Here is a 16,186-nt window from a genome sequence, read left to right as displayed (position 1 = left end):
TCTTTACTCCGGGCAGGCCACGCGCCCACCGCGACGGCGACTGGGGCTTTAGGTGGCCACGTTGAGTTCGGGCAAGGGCTTCGCAACCGTCCTGTGTGCGCCGTCCCGCTTCCGGCCGAGGGCTGGCCCGGCGGGTGCTCTTCGAGGCACAGCGCCGGGGCACTGCGAGGGAGCCGAGAGGTGAGGTCAGCGCGCTTCCGGGCCGAGGCTTTCGGGCTCCCGGGGCGGTGGGCGCCGAGGCCGGGGCTCCCGGGGCGCAGAGACCCGCTCCCGGCGTCGCAGCGGCGCTCCCCGGGCCTCACCCCGGGTGCCCACGCCTGACGGCCGGCGCCCGGGCGGTCGTCTGGAGGCCGAGGCCGGGGCTCTCACGGGGGGCCGCCCGTGGCCCGGGGGTGAGATACTCATCTGGGGCCCGGCACCTCACCTGGAGACCTTGCCCGCCCAGTGTGTTCTTGGGCCCGGGAATCTGCATTTCTCCAGCCGCCCGAGGCGATTGGTACCTACCAAAGTTGGGGAGACCCCGGTTTAAGTTCAGAGAAGATAGGCAGCTTATCAAGATTCTAGACCATTGTTGTTGTTAGGTGCCGTCGAGTCGGTTCCGACTCATAGCGACCCTGTGCACAAGAGAACGAAACACTGCCCGGTCCTGCGCCATCCTTACAATCGTTGTTGTGCTTGAGCTCGTTGTTGCAGCCACTGTGTCAGTCCACCTTGTCGAGGGTCTTCCCCTTTTCTGCTGACCCTGTACTCTGCCAAGCATGACGTCCTTCTCCAGGGACTGATCCCTCCTGACAACATGCCCAAAGTATGTAAGATGCAGTCTCGCCATCCTTGCCTCTAAGGAGCATCCTGGCCGCACTTCTTCCAAGACAGATTTGTTCGTTCCTTTGGCAGTCCATATATTCTATATATTGTATATTCTTTGCCAACACCACAATTCAAAGGCATCAACTTTTTTCTGTTTTTCTTTTTCATTGTCTAGCTTTCACATGTATATGATGCAATTGAAAACACCATGGCTTGGGTCAGGCGCACCTCAGTCCTCAGGGCGACATCTTTGCCCTTCAACACTTTAAAGAGGTCCTTTGCGGCAGATTTGCCCAGTGCAATGCGTCTTTTGGTTTCTGGACTGTTGCTTCCATGGCTGTTGATTGTGGATCCAAGAAAAATGAAATCCTTGACAACTTCAATCTTTTCTCCATTTGTCATGATGTTGCTCATTGGTCCAGTTGTGAGGATTTTTGTTTTCTTTATGGAGAGGTGCAATCCATACCGATTAGATGACTGAGAGGTAGGAAATGACTGCAAAAGAGAGAAGTGCAGAGTACAAAACCACACCTGGTCTTTGGCCAACAGCTGGCCTAGTTAACACCAGGTAATTTGTGGATTGCCGGAAGACCAACAAATCTGTGTTGGAAGAAGCACAACCAGAATGCCTCTTAGAAGCAAGGATGGCAAGACTTCGTCTCGCATACTTTAGACATGTTGTCAGGAGGGATCAGTCTCTGGAGAAGGACATCATGCTTGGTAAAGTACAGGATCAGCAGAAAAGAAGAAGACCCTCAACAAGACGGATCAACACAGTGTCTACAACAGTGGGCTCAAGCATAACAACGATTGCGAGGATGGCACAGGACCAGGCTGTGTTTCTTTGTGTTGCGCATAGGGTTGCTATGAGTTGGAAACAACTTGGCAGCACCTAACAACAACAATTTGTGTTTCCATGGCCACCCCGTGTGTTCAGAGTAGAAGAGCTCCATGGGGTTTTCAAGGCTGTGCCCTTTCAGAAGCAGATCACAGGCCTGTTTTCTGAGGAGCCCATGGGTGGGTTTGAACCTTCAGCCTTTCGTCTAGTAGTCAAGCACTTAACCGTTTGCATCACCCAGGGCTTTGGAACCGGCTCCATGGCCACTAACAGCAACAGTTGGCTTTTCCAGCCAAGGGAGTAATGACTTCAGTGGAGCACTTGACCAGTTGCACGAAAAGCCTCAGGGTCCACATTGATGGGGTCTTTGTAGGTAACTTCCTGCTCTGGATGCCATCACCCTGTTACACGCTCTAGTTTCTGACATCTGATACATGGGCTTGTTGTGAACTGTGATGCACCCGAGGCCAGTGCCCATTGCTTCTGATTAAACTGAGCAGCTGCTGGGCAGGGGCCGGCCCAGTGTGGAGTGAATGTCCCTGTTACCCTGACCCTCGCTCTTGAGGTGGACTGTGGTTTTTGTATGTGCCTCTGTCCTATCTTGGTGGTGCAAACGGTTGACATGCTTGGCCACTAACTGAAGGTTGGTGGTTCCAGTTCACCCAGAGGCACCTCGGAAGAAAGGCCTGGGAACTGACGTCCCGAAAATCCTATGGAGCATAGTTCTACCCTTGACACACACATGGGGTTGCCATCAGTTGGAGTTGATGCTGCGGCAGATGGTGTTTGCCGTTTGGGATCCTGGCTGAGCAGGTGGTCCCAGCGCCTTTCAGCATAAGCTGCTTGTCACCACTTGTTTTCCGCCCACGGTCATCAGCGGAAGGCGCCCCCTTATCTGACGAGAGGGCGCTCTGGGCCTGCAGGCCCTCTGCCCGGGCGATCCCCACAGCAACTTAAGTCTTTGCACCTACTCTTGTGCAGCGAAGACTGCCCTTCGTTCAGGGTCTGCAGGACGGGCCTCCTCCTTGGTGGCTCTTGTGAGGAGCCTGTTTTGGGGTTTGCTCCAGTGGCTTCACCATGTTGGTGCGTTTTGTTTCTATAAACTTCCTTAAAATCGTATCCGTGATTGTGTTTTTTCGGAATCGAAGAGTAGCGCATGGGTGCTGTGTGACTTCTTTTGCTTTACTGGAAATTCAGACGACACATGTTTCGTGAAAACCCAGGCTGGGCGATGAGATTAGAATTTCTTCTTTAGGCAGTGCACTGAGCACCCATGAGGGCCAGGCTCTGCTGCAACAGCAGCGGGTCAGACGCACAGGCGCTGCCCGGGGTCTGATCCCGGGAGGTGGGCACCAAGCCCATCGTCACCCACCCGTCTGAGCACCGGTGGTGACCAGGCTGTGCCCTGAGTGCTGGGCTCGTGATAGTGCAAACAGAAAGACCCACCGTCAGGGAGCTGATGTTTTAGAGGAGGGAGGCAGATAGGTGAACTCACAGATAAAGAGAGAAAACAGGCTCTGTGAGCGGAAGGGTAGGTGGTGCTCACAGGTGGGGCATGGCCTCTGCTGAGATGACCTTGAGAAGGCTCTGAAAGATAGAAGGGACTAGTTTGGGGAGTGGAGGGCAGGACGAGACCAAGCGAGGACTCCAGCTGCTGCTGTGAGAGAGATGCCGCCGCCCCTGCATTTGGGACAGGAGAGCCTCAAACCTGATCCTTCTAAAATCCTGTAACTGCAGGTTTCCGCAAGTGTCCCTTCTCATAACATCTTGCACTGGGTGTCCATGGAGGCCATGGGTTGGAGGCCATGGGTCAGTAGGAATGTCTTGGGAGGAGCCGCAGGGGTCTGTGGGGTCACCCTTCATCCACGGGGCAGTGTCGCTCCCACCCTGTTGTCAGATCTTCCCCTTTGTTGGATGTCAGGTTTTCGCATTTGGAAGGGAAAACATACTGTTCTAACGATAACCGCATATTATTTCGTTGGTGCTGAGACTGTTAAAGCTCTTTTTCCTTTCCTTCCCGCCCTGTCTCTCTGCGAGCACCATGTCCCACAAGCCCAGGTTTACCTGACTCTTCCCCAGATTTGGCCCCTTGAGGGCTGGCCCTGCGCCTGCACAAAGCTCTGCGGCTGCAGTCTTTCTTCCCGGAGAGCTGGTTAGACACAAAGACTTCTTGAGTGAACTTTTTTCTTTCAGTTTTCTACTTTGATACACTCTGAACTTGACAAAGAAGTTACGACAGACTTTTCCTTTTCAGCCTGATTTCCCAAACGTTGAGTCAACCGTGATTGCTGGAACTTGGGACTTTGGGTTCTCTCTCTCAAAACGTCTAAAGGGCTGCATGCTGATGGTTGGATCTCGCACCTTTGGCTCCTTAAGGTACATGAAGCCTAAAACCCGAAATGGCTGGGAGGAGGCCGCCGGGCCGGCCGGGCCTGCTGCTGGGGCTGCTAGTGGTGGTGGCGGCAGTCCACCTGGTCACCTGCCCCTACACCAAGGTGGAAGAGAGCTTCAGCCTGCAGGCCGTGCACGACCTGCTATACCACCGGCTCGACCTGGACAAGGTGAGTGAGTGCCCTACCACCCCCAGGTGGGTCCTGCCGGTGTGGGCCTGTTGCCTGCGGGCTTCCGCATCACACCTTTCTGACTCCACAGTACGACCATCATGAGTTCCCCGGCGTTGTCCCCAGGACGTTCCTCGGGCCCATTTTCATTGCCGCCTTCTCCAGCCCTGTGGTGTACTTGCTGTCACTGCTGGAAGTCTCCAAGTTTTACTCTCAGCTCATAGGTAAGTGGATCTTTGCATGCGGACCATTGGAGGCGCCCACTGCCTGGACTCGCGGCCGTCCCCGGCCCGTCTCATGGTAGCACAGGCTGCGGCTTGCGGATCACTCCGCCTCCCTGGCATGTGACCCTGAATGTTGCTGAGCCTCCTTGTGACTCACTGTCCATGAGATGAGGGGGCGGAGCTTCCTCTGTGGGACTGTAACAGAGGACATGAGCGGGTGTGGGGTCGCCTCCCCTCCTCAAGCCAGTGCTGCTCCCCGTCCAAGGGCCTGTCAGTCAGGCACTCTTTGTTGTCATAAAAACGTGCGTCTGCCTTGAGCGGCCCTGAAGACAGAGCCACGCGCTGCCACCACCCAGGGCCCTCCACCTTCATGCATCTTTCTGAGTCTTTCCTCGAGCCCTTCAGGGTGCATTTTTATAGACCGAGTTTAGAATATTCTGTCATACTGTTCTGCATCAGATACCCAGGTTATATTTAGATTTCCCCCATTGACTCAAAAGCATTCTCACAGCTGATTTGTCTGACTCATACGTGGAGCTTGAAAAATCAGCTCCTGGGGAGGAAGTGGTTCTTAGGACCTGTTGCCGTTGAGACTCCCACCCACAGGGACCTTATCAGTCTTACAGAACCGGGCAGAACTGCCCCAGAGGGCTCCCAGGAGCGGCTGGTGGATTCAAACTGCTCACCTTTTGGTTGGCAGCAGAGCTCTTAACTGCTGAGCCACCAGGGATCCTGGAAAGGGAGGTTGGGAAATGGAAACCACTGCCTGCTGAGTCAGATAGAGTGGGCGGGAGGCATGGGGGCCCCATCCAGAAAGGAAGGCCCATCGAGGTGCGGGAAACCGAGGCATGGAGTGGAGGTGTGTGAGCAGCTGCACGGGAGCAAGGCGGGGTGGGTAGACGCCTGCTGCTTCTGGTCCCGTGGCCCCAGGCAGGCTTGTGCCACTCTGCCACCTGCTACAGGTGAGATGAGGACTTGGCGGCTCCAGACAGTGCCTGCAGTGTGCACAACGCAGGCTCTTCCTCAAATTCTGCTTGGGACCCCCGGCCAGGCAGGGGGTCTCTAGCTTTGGCTGGGCATCTGGCCTGTTGCCCTGACTGTTGCAGGGGGTGGGGTTGGTGGTGGGGCCTTGAGGCCAGGTGCAGGCAGTTTGTCCCCCAGTCCACTTGGTGGTCACAAGAGGACAGGGGTGTGACAGCCCCTGTGGTCACTGTGTGCTGTGGTCAGTAACATTCCTGCCCAAGCCCTGCGGTCCCCCACCCCTCAGTGTTACGTGTTGTGTTTGCCCAGTCAGAGGGACCCTCGGGCTCAGTGTCATCGCTGCTCTCTGGATGCTGCAGCAGGAAGTACGGAGGCACTTTGGGGCCACAGTGGCCGTGTTGTTCTGCTGGGTGACAGCCACACAGTTCCACCTGATGTTCTACTGCACGCGGACGCTGCCCAATGTGCTGGCCCTGCCCGTGGGTGCGTAGCGCCCCGAGGCAGGGCCTGGCCTCCCTGTGACACAGCCTTCTTGTGCTGGGATGGAACCCAGGGTTTGGCCCCAGCGCTAGACTGTGATGCCCTTTGAGCAGGGCCCTCGGGGGCACTGTGTGTGGGGTGGGGGGGGGGTGCTGGGGGGCTGGGCACCACGGGAGTGGGGAGGGGCGAGAGCAGAGTGTGACTGCTGACAGCACACGGGGACCCCCGGAAGCAGAAGGCTGGTGTGGGGGTGGGAGGGGGGGCCATGGGGTGGGGCCTGATCGGTTCTCACTGTGCCTGGGCAGTGGCCTGCAGTGTCCAGGTGAGAGGTGATGGGTGGGACGTGAGATGTGGGGCGGCAGGTTCCATGGTGACCCTGAGGCACCCTGACCTGAGCACCCTTCCCGCCCCCAGCCCTGGCGGCGCTCACAGCCTGGCTCCGGCAGCGCTGGGTCTGCTTCCTGTGGCTCTCTGCACTAGCGGCCGTCGTCTTCCGGGCCGAGCTGGGCCTCCTCCTGGGCCTCAAGCTGCTGCTGCTGCTCCTGGGCAGGAAGGTGGCCCTGAGGAGGGTGCTATGCCATGCTGTCCCTGCTGGCGCTGTCTGTCTGGGTGAGTCTGCTGGGCTGGGGCCATGTACTTTCCTTCTAGAAGGTGAGGAGGAGAGGGAGGTTTGTGTTTCACGAAGTGCTGTTACGTTAACTTTGGACACAGTGAGACGTAGCCCGGGTGCTCCGGTGGCCCTTCTCGTCCCGCCTGGGGAGCCACCTGAGCCCCGGCCCTCACGAAGAGGGCTACTGGGGCGGGGGGGCTGGCCCTCATGAGGGAGGTTATGGGGGTGCCAACCCCCATGGTTACTGGGGGAGGTGCCGGCCCGGCAGCTCTGTCCACGCACGCTGTGGTAATGTCTCTTTGTGCAGCTAAGTGGTTGTGGTGACGAGGGCAGCACCTCAGGGAGAGAAGCTTGGAGCTGACGCTGGTCGTGATGTGGCTGGTGACTCAGCTGTGGGGTCTGAGCTCCCTGGGAGCTGCCTTTCCTGCTGAGGGCAACCTTTCTGCTTTATTAGGACTGACAGTCGCTGTGGATTCGTATTTTTGGCGGTATCTCGTGTGGCCAGAAGGAAAAGTTCTTTGGTACAATACCGTCCTGAACAAGAGCTCCAACTGGGGAGTATCCTTCAACGTCTTTGTCCACGTGTCCATCTGTCTATGTGTCTACCATCCGTCTTGTCTTCTGGTCACTTTTTCATGCATCTGTGATGACAGGTGGTACAGAGTAGTCGGCCACACCCCTGGCGCACGGGGGCCAGGCAGCTTCTCCATTGCCCATCCCCACTTGCAGCGTGACATCACCCCACACTCTAGAGCCCTGGCCTGTGTGGAGAGGGCTTTCCTGGGACCCCTGACTGTGACAGACCCTTACTCCAGGCCTGTGACCTGGCCTTTGCCGTGAATCAGGGGTCAGTGAGGAAGCCTGCTCTCATGCTGTGGTCTCCGTGCACATCAGGGGCGGCGTGAGGCTCCTGTGGTATGCAGGGACAGTGTCCCCACACCCAGGGCAGGCGGTCTCAGTGCGGTGTCCTCGGCTCCTCTCTGCCACCGTGGGCTGCCTGGGGCCCGGGGAGGTGCACAGGGCTGGAATCCGTGTGGGTGCACGCTCTTTAACGTCGGCAGACCGCCCCGTTCCTGTGGTACTTCTACTCGGCCCTGCCCCGCGCCTTGGGCAGCAGCGTGCTCTTCCTACCGCTGGGCACGGTGGACCGGCGGACCCGGATGCTCCTGTTGCCCACCCTGGGCTTCGTGCTGCTCTACTCATTCCTGCCCCACAAGGAGCTGCGCTTCATCATCTACACCCTCCCCGTGTTCAATGTTGTGGCCGCCCGCGGCTGTGCCTACCTGTGAGTGTGTCATGCTCGCCAGAGACACAGCTCAGACAGCAGGGGGCCCGGCTCAGACAGTGGGGGGCCCGGCTCAGACAGTGGAGGGCATGGCTCAGACAGCGGGGGGCCCGGCTCAGACAGCAGAGGGCATGGCTCAGACAGCAGGGGCATGGCTTAGACAGTGGGGGGCCCCACTCAGACAGCGGGGGCATGGCTCAGATGGGGGACATGCTCAGACAACGGGGGGCAAGGCTCAGACAACAGGGGGCACAGCTCAGTTGGGGGGACATGCTTAGACAGCAAGGGGTACCGTTCAGATGGGGATGAGGCTCAGACAGTGGGGGGACATAGCTCAGACAGCAGGGGGCACGACTCAGGCTGGGAGTGTGGCTCAGCAGGGCACAGTTCAGACGGGGCAAGCTCAGTTGGCAACGAGGCTGAGACCTACGTGAGTGGGAGAAGGTTGCGTTGGCTCCCTGCTCAGCCCCAGGATGCCGGCGTGGACACCCTGCCTACACACCCTGCACCAGGGCATCAGCTGCCTCGAGTGGCTGTGTTGTTGGTCATTGCTTCCCTTTGCTTTCGGCCTCCTCCCTCTCGGCTGTCTGGGGGGCCTGGAGGGTGGTGGGGGCCCGGTTGTCCACCTGATCTCACGGGCCTGAGAGGGAGGAGGCCCGTTCATGAAACACTGAGCATTCGGCTGTGAGGTGGGATGGGGGCAGCCACGCAGCCTGTCATGGCCCCTTGGTACTGCCAGTCGGCATGGGAGCGGCAAATGGGCGGTGGCATCCCATCAGAACCAAAAATAACCCAGCCAGCCTGGGTCTGGCTACATGCGAGCTGATCTGCGTGATGACCAGGGGAACGTTGGAGAACTTCATTCGAAAATCCGAAATTTTAAATTGGGGTCCTGGGTGGTATCTCAGAGGGAAGACTCCAGGCCCTGTATACCCAGCTGGTGGTGGACTCATGCTTTTCTGAGACCTGGGGCAACAGCAGGTGCTCCTACGACATGGTTTCTGGACGCCCTGAGTGTGGATCTCACCACTGCGTGCTGTTCCCTAGGCTGAACAACTACAGGAAGTCCTGGCTGTACAAAGCAGGCTCGCTTCTGGTGATAGCACACCTCGTCGCCAATGCCGCCTATGTGGCTGCCTGCCTGTACGTGTCCCACTTCAACTACCCAGGGGGTGTCGCACTGCAGCGGCTCCACACTCTGGTGCCCCCCAACACAGGTAGGTGTAACCCACACAAGCAGGTGCCCCACACACAGAGGTAGGTGCTCCCCTCGGATAGGTAGGTACCTCCCACCTGATAGGTAGGTGCCCCCAACACAGGTAGGTGCCCACACACACAGGTAGGAACCCCCCACACGGGTGCCCCCCACAGGGTAGGAGCCCCCGCACAAGATAGAAGTCCCCCACACAGGTATCCCCCCCACAGGGTAGGAGCCCTGCACACAGGCGTCCCCCACACAGGTAGGCATCCCCACACAGTTGGGTGCCTGCACCTGAGTTGCAGCTCAGTGGAAGTGCCGGTGCCGGGCCTGATGGCCACCTGCCTTCCCCAGGTGTCGCCGTGCACATCGACGTGGCTGCTGCACAGACAGGTGTTTCTCGCTTTTTGGAGATCAACCCCAGCTGGAGGTGAGTGTCTGGCGTGCCCAGGTTTCAGTGGGTTTTGTCACAACGCGGCCGTGGCTGTATGGCTCCTGCAGGTCCTCTCGGGCACAAGTGCAGAGGGGCGGGGGCCGCACCTCGAGGTCAGTAGGGTGGGGCCGCCGCAGAACAGCCATGCTCCTGTCCACAGATACGACAAGCGGGAGGACCTGCAGCCTGGGGCGGCAGGCATGCTGGCCTACACACACCTGCTCCTGGAGGCGGCACCCGCACCCCTAGCCCTGTACCGGGACTCACACCGGGTGCTGGCCCATGTGATGGGCACAAGCGGTGTGCGTCTGAACCTGACCCGGCTGCCTCCCTTCGACATTGACCTGCAGCCAAAACTGGTGCTCCTGGAGCGGGTGCAAGGGCCATCCTGGGGAGGGTCCCTGGGGGACCAGGGCCGTTCTGAGGGGCCGTCCTGAGGAGGGGCCCGGAGGGACCAGGGCTGTCCTGAGGAGGGGCCTGGGGTGACCAGGGGTGTCCTGAGGAGGGCCCCCGGGAGGACCAGGGCTGTACCCAGCTCAGTCCTTCCCAGATACATGGGCTCGTCACTTCGGCACAATGAAGATGACGTGGAGAACGACATCAGAGACCACAGGCAGGCCCTTCACTAGCGGCAGTCCCCCTGTCTCCCGACACCCATGCTGCTGCCAGCAGGCGACACTGTGACGCTGAGACCTTCTGTGGTGTTGGCAGGACCAGATGCTGGTCACAACCACATTGGTTCCCGGCTGAGAAATGTGCAGACCTGACCCGCACCCACTTGGGCACCTGGCAGGAGCATCTGGAAGATGGAGACGTGGGCTGGCAACACGTGCTGGGCCGCGGCTACCTGCTCCTTCCGTTGCTGCGGAGGGGGCCTCGCCTTTGCGTTGGCTTGCATTTAGCTTCAGATCAAATTTGGGGAGATAAACAAGTAAAACGTGAAATGAGAATTAAATTTTCTAAATGTTTTCTTGTGAGGTGTTTTATATGTGATTATTTCCAGAGACTGGCTTTACCCAGGTCTTATTTTTAAGTGATAATTCTGGCACTATCACACGTTACTGAACCAGTATTTACAACTTGTCTACAGTGTGTCTGACGCCACCAGTCACCAGGGACAGAACTGGAGGCCACTCTGCACACACACGCACACACATGCATGCACACCATCTCTTCTGAGACGTTTGGGACTAAGCTACTGACAGGTCCATGTGGCTCTGTGTGGGGAGACCCCTGTCCACAGACCCAGTGTTGTGCTGGGCTCAGGGAAGGCAACATTTGTGCACTGTTGTTACCAAATCGCCCGCCCTTCCTCTCTCTCTGGTGCTTGGTCCTCCTATGTCCTTCGTAGCCTTTTCTCTCCAGGGTCCAGGCAGTGGCGGTACGTCGTCACCATGTCTCCTTCAACGGCCTTGCGTTGTCCTGTGTGACATCAGCATTTTTGAGGAAAATAGTCTCTCTGCCCCTTTATCCAAGAGAAGGCTCCTAGTCATCTTTAGGGGGGCTTCCCAGACGTGGGTAGAGCACACTGGCTGTGTGGGGGCCGCCTGCTTTCCCTCCTTGGGGCTGGTGCTATGTTGCACCCCACAGGCCAGCTGTGTGTGATCAAGCTTTTTCATTTTTGCTAGTCAGAGGGGTGAGCAGTGGCATCTCAATGTCATTTAAATCTTCATTTCTCTTATGAGTGAAGTTAAATATCTTTCATAGGTTTAAGGACAGTTCTGTATTTTTGTGAATTGTTCATGTATTTTGTTCATTTTTCTGTTGGGTTTTTGCTCATTTTTTTTCATTTGTGAGAATTCTTTAATTATTAGGAGCATTAGCCCCTCATCTCTGATATTTGTGGAAATAATTTCTCTGTTTGACATTTGCCTTCTGACTTTGCTTATGGTCTGTTTTCCCAAGCAGTTTTTGCATTTTTATGTAGTCCTATGCATTAGTCTTTTCTTGTATTGAACCTGAGATTTTCATCAGGGTGAGAGCGTGGTTTGGCCATGTTATCTCTTAGTACTTCTGTGGTTTCATTTTTCCATTTGGATCTCTGATTTGTTTGGAATTCACCTTTGTGTATAGTGTGAGAGCTGGATCTAATTTTACCTGTTTCCACATGGACAATCCGTTGTCCCTCCCTGCACCATTGACTAAAAAGTCCCTCTTTGCTCCAGTGACTTGAGATGCCAGCTTTGTTACATACTGAAGTTCCCTCTGCAGTTGGGTCTGTTCATGGACCTTCTATCCTGGTCCCTCGGCTGGCCTGTCTGTCCGAGCACTGGTACCTCCCACTTTAACATATTGGTGTCATAGTATAGTTTAATGTCTAGCTCTTTTTTTCAATATTTTCCTGGTTATTCTTGTATGTTTATTTTTCCACATGAACTTTAATATAACTTTACCTAGCTCCACAAGAAAGCTCACTGGCATTTTTATTAGGCTGGCACCTCTAGAGGAACAAAATCAGTGAAGCATAAATATATAGAGAGAGAGAGATTTATATCAGTGAAATGGCTCATGAAGTTATAGGCTGGAGAGTCCCAAGTCTGCAGGTCAGGCGTCAGACTGGAGGCTTTTCCTGACTCACATAGCTGCAGGGGCTGACAAAGCTAAGATAGGTCAGACGGCAGGCTGCTGGCTCAAGTCCCAAGAATTGGAGGTCAGAAAATGATGAGCTGAATGCAGGACCCAGAGCAGAGGAAAAGCAAGCAAGCTTTGCCAGTAACTATATATTGGATGGAGGTCACACCCCCAAGGAAGCTGCCTTTCAACTGACTGGCGGCTCATAGTAGATCTCGTCATGGAGGTGATTACATAGCTACAAAACTACATCATAACTGCCAAACCACTGAGAATCAAGGCCCAGCCAAATTGACACAACCTTGACCATCACAGACCATCCATCGTCAACTTGGTACCTGTATGCATCCGCTAAAACCATACACAATCTCTAAATAAAGACAACTATAAAGTCATACTTCTGCCTAACATAATACAACTTAACACAAGTACAACTGAAAATCCTCTACCCTCTTTACAGCTTACATTTTAAAAACGAAAACCCCAAAAAACCAAACCCGCTGTTGTCGAGTCGATGTCGACTCATAGCGATCCTATAGGACAGAGTAGAACTGTCCCATAGAGCTTCCAGGGAGCGCCTGGTGGATTCAAACTGCTGACCTTTTGGTTAGCAGCTGTAGCACTTAACCACTACACCAAAAATAATGGACATGTACAAGGAAGAAATATCCATAACAATTACAGTCCTTGTTTCTGCAGCTGGTTACATGGTTGTATTTAGAACTACCTTATTCCACCACCCATTCCATATTCCCTTTACCCTCAGCAAACACCTCAGCTGGTTGTGGTTCTTTGCCTGGTGGGGTGACCCAAACCTTCATTCCTGAAGGTTCTGGGTCATTAGTAGTCACGTTGGAATTGTGTTGCTGTAGTTTTCCATTGACGTTAATCACAGGGCATGGTGGTAGTCAGAGATGCCCTAAAGGACCGCCTGCATTCCAGACAGACTCTACCTCCGTTATGTAATACCAGTCTCATTTCCTCTTGGTAGTCTGGATCGATCACACCAGCTGGTACGGTAACTCCCTTCTTTGCCTGTTGATCCAGAGGCGTAAGGAGCCCAAAGGGGCCAGGTGGCATTCTTAGATTCCAGTTCAATGGAATCAGTGATGTGTCTCCAGGTGGGAGCATTCCTCCCTTTGGAACTAAGACTTCTAGACCTACAGAGCATAAGGTTGCAGGGACAGGAAGGGAAAATCTTGTGAGTGGGTCACTAGGGGTAATAGTGAGTGGTGCCACTCCCATTTCCACCCCTTGATTCCTGGACCCATGAATGCTGGCTGTGGGAGAAGCAGCAGCATATATTGGACACTGGTTTAGAACATGTACTGTCTCCTGGAGAACATTGCCTGAGCCCTGCAAGGTATTGCCACCTAGCTGGCGCCACAATCGTGTCTTTAGAAGGCCTTTCCATTGTTCTGTCAAGCCAGCTGCTTCAGGATGATGGGGAACATGGTAAGACCTGTGAATTCGGTGAGCATGGGCCCATTGCCTCACTTCATGTGCTGTGAAATGATCCAATGCCATGCTGTGTGGGATCCCATGACGGTGGATAAGGCATTCTGTAAGTCCGTGGATGGTAGTTTTGGCAGAAGCACTGCATGCAGGAAGGTAAATCTGTATCTAGACATCAAAATGCTGCCCTTTCCATGATGGAAGTGGTCCAATGTAATTAACTTACCACCAGGTTGCTGGCTGATCACCTTGAAGATGGTGCCATATTGAGGACTCAGTGTTGGTCTCTGCTGCTGGCAGATTGGGTGCTCAGCAGTGGCTGTAGCCAAGTCAGCCTTGGTGAGTGCAAACCCATATTGCTGAGCCCATGCGTAACCTCCATCCCCGCCATTATGGCCACTTTGTTCATGAGCACATTGGGCAATGCTAGGAGTGGCTGGGGAAGGAGGATAACTGGTTTCCACAGAACATGTTATCCTACCCACTTGATTGTTAAAATCCTTCTCTGCCAAGGTCACCTGTTGGTGAGCATTCACACAAGACATAAATATTTTCTTTGGCCCATTCAGAGAGGTATATCCTGAATGGGCCAAAGAAGAAACCTCCTTGTCTCCAATTTTCCAATCGCGTTCCTTCCAAGTACCAGACCATCCAGCCAAAACACTGGCCGTAGCCCATGAATCAGTGTACAATTGCACATTGGTCATTTCTCCTTCCAAGCAAAGTGAACAACCAGGTGCACTGCTCAAAGTTCTGCCCATTTAGAGGATTTCCGTTCACCAATACCCTACAGGAAGGTCCCAGAAAGGGGCTATAGTGTGGCTGCTGTCCACTTTTGAGTGGTGCCTGCATATTGGGCAGAACCATCTGTAAACCAGGTAGGATTTTTTCTTTCCTCAGTCAACTGATCATAAGGAACTACCAATGAGGCTATAGGTGCAGTCTGGGAGAGGGTACGTAATGTGACAGGAGTGGAGGCCATGGGGCATTTGGACCACTTCCTCATGCAACTTACTTGTGCCTTCAGATGTACTTGGGCCCAATCTCATGTATACCACTTAAATTTAGTGATGAGTGCCGCTTTGCACGTCCAACTTCATGACTCCGTGGGTTAGACAACACCCACTTCATCATGGGCAGCTCAAGCTGCATGGTGGCTTCATGGCCCATGGTAAAGTGTTCAGTCTCTACTAAGGCCCAGTAACAAGCCAAAAGATGTTTCTCAAAAGGAGAGTAGTTATCTGAAAGGATGGCAGGGCTTTGCTTCAAAATCCTAAGGGTCTGCACTGTGATTCACCAGTAGGGGCCTGCTGAAGACTCCAAAGACCATCTCTCTCTGCCACTGACACTTCAAGCACCATTGGATCAGCTGGATCATATGGCCCAAGTAGCAGAGCTGCTTGCACGGCAGCCTGAACCTGTTGCAGAACTTGTTCTAGGTCCCACACAAAAACTAGCAGCTTTTTTTTTTTTTTAATTTTTATTGAGCTTCAAGTGAACATTTACAAATCAAGTCAGTCTGTCACATATAAGTTTATATACACCTTACTCCATGCTCCCACTTTCTGTCCCCCTAATGAGTCAGCCCTTCCAGTCTCTCCTTTCGTGACAATTTTGCCAGCTTCCAACCCTCTCTATCCTCCCATCCCCCCTCCAGACAGGAGACGCCAACACAGTCTCAAGTGTCCACCTGATACAAATAGCTCACTCTTCATCAGCATCTCTCTCCTACCCACTGTCCAGTCCCTTCCATGTCTGATGAGTTGTCTTCAGGAATGGTTCCTGTCCTGGGCCAACAGAAGGTTTGGGGACCATGACCGCCGGGATTCCTCTAGTCTCAGTCAGACCATTAAGTATGGTCTTTTTGTGAGAATTTGGGGTCTGCATCCCACTGATCTGCTCCCTCAGGGGTTCTCTGTTGTGCTCCCTGTCAGGGCAGTCATCGGTTGTGGCCGGGCACCAACTAGTTCTTCTGGTCTCAGGATGATGTAAGTCTCTGGTTCCTGTGGCTAGCAGCTTTTTGAGTCACTTGATAAATAGGCCTGAGTAGCACACCCAAATGAGGGATATGCTGCCACCAAAACCAAGGAGGCCCACCAGGTGTTGTGCCACCTTTTTAGTTGTAGGAGGGGCAAGATGCAAGAACTTATCTTCACTTTACAAGGAATATCTTGACATGCCCCACACCACTGGACCTCTAGAAATTTCAGTGAGGTGGAAGGCACCTGACTTTTTGCTGCTTTCATTTTCTACCCTCTCGCACACAAATCCACCAATGACCGAAGACCAGATGAGTTCTGGAATAACATCAAGGACATCACACATGAAGAAAGGAAAAGGTCATTAAAAGATGAAAAAGAAAGAAAATACCAAAATGGATGCCAAAAGAGACCCTGAAAGTTGCTCTTGAACAGAGAGTAGCTAAAACAAAAGGAAGAAATGATGAAGTAAAAGAGCTGAACAGAAAATTTCAAAGAGCGACTTGAGAAGACAAAGTAAAGTATTATAATGAAATGTGCAAAGACCTGGAGATAGATAACCAAAAGGGAAGAACACACTTGGTATTTCTCAAGCTGAAAGAACTGAAGAAAAAATTCAAGCCTAAAGTTGCAATATTGAAGGATTCTACAAAAAAAAATATTAAAACGACCCAGGACCCATCAAAAGAAGGTGGAAGATGAATACACAGAGTCACTGTACCAAATAGAATTGGTTGATGTTCAGTCATTTCAGAAGGTAGCAT

The 16,186-nt window shown here is 54.0% G+C and overlaps 1 protein-coding gene across 6 annotated transcripts in view; it reads left to right on the top strand.

The window, feature by feature from the left end:
- Window positions 1–2: 2 nt before the first annotated feature.
- Window positions 3–16,186, top strand: part of ALG12 (ALG12 alpha-1,6-mannosyltransferase) — a 60,980-nt gene continuing 44,796 nt past the window's right edge. Inside the window, exons 1-10 of one of the 6 annotated variants that reach the window (XM_049884713.1) lie at window positions 3–180; window positions 4,022–4,206; window positions 4,298–4,430; window positions 5,721–5,894; window positions 6,306–6,500; window positions 6,956–7,059; window positions 7,563–7,786; window positions 8,834–9,003; window positions 9,339–9,414; window positions 13,676–13,782. In XM_049884713.1, coding sequence (XP_049740670.1) covers window positions 4,045–4,206; window positions 4,298–4,430; window positions 5,721–5,894; window positions 6,306–6,500; window positions 6,956–7,059; window positions 7,563–7,786; window positions 8,834–9,003; window positions 9,339–9,414; window positions 13,676–13,782 — 1,345 coding nt within the window. In that variant the 5' untranslated portion in view covers window positions 3–180; window positions 4,022–4,044. Of the gene's footprint in view, window positions 186–4,021; window positions 4,207–4,297; window positions 4,431–5,720; window positions 5,895–6,305; window positions 6,501–6,955; window positions 7,060–7,562; window positions 7,787–8,833; window positions 9,004–9,338; window positions 9,415–9,577; window positions 11,117–13,675; window positions 14,890–16,186 lie in introns of those variants that run through there. The other 5 variants (XM_049884710.1, XM_049884708.1, XM_049884711.1 and 2 more) reach the window with 5 other exon arrangements.

The sequence above is a fragment of the Elephas maximus genome, chromosome 4 (genome assembly GCF_024166365.1).
Source record: "Elephas maximus indicus isolate mEleMax1 chromosome 4, mEleMax1 primary haplotype, whole genome shotgun sequence".
NCBI classification, from domain to species: domain Eukaryota; kingdom Metazoa; phylum Chordata; class Mammalia; order Proboscidea; family Elephantidae; genus Elephas; species Elephas maximus.
The sequence above is the reverse complement of the archived record's forward strand: the minus strand, read 5'-3'. Positions and strand labels throughout refer to the sequence as shown.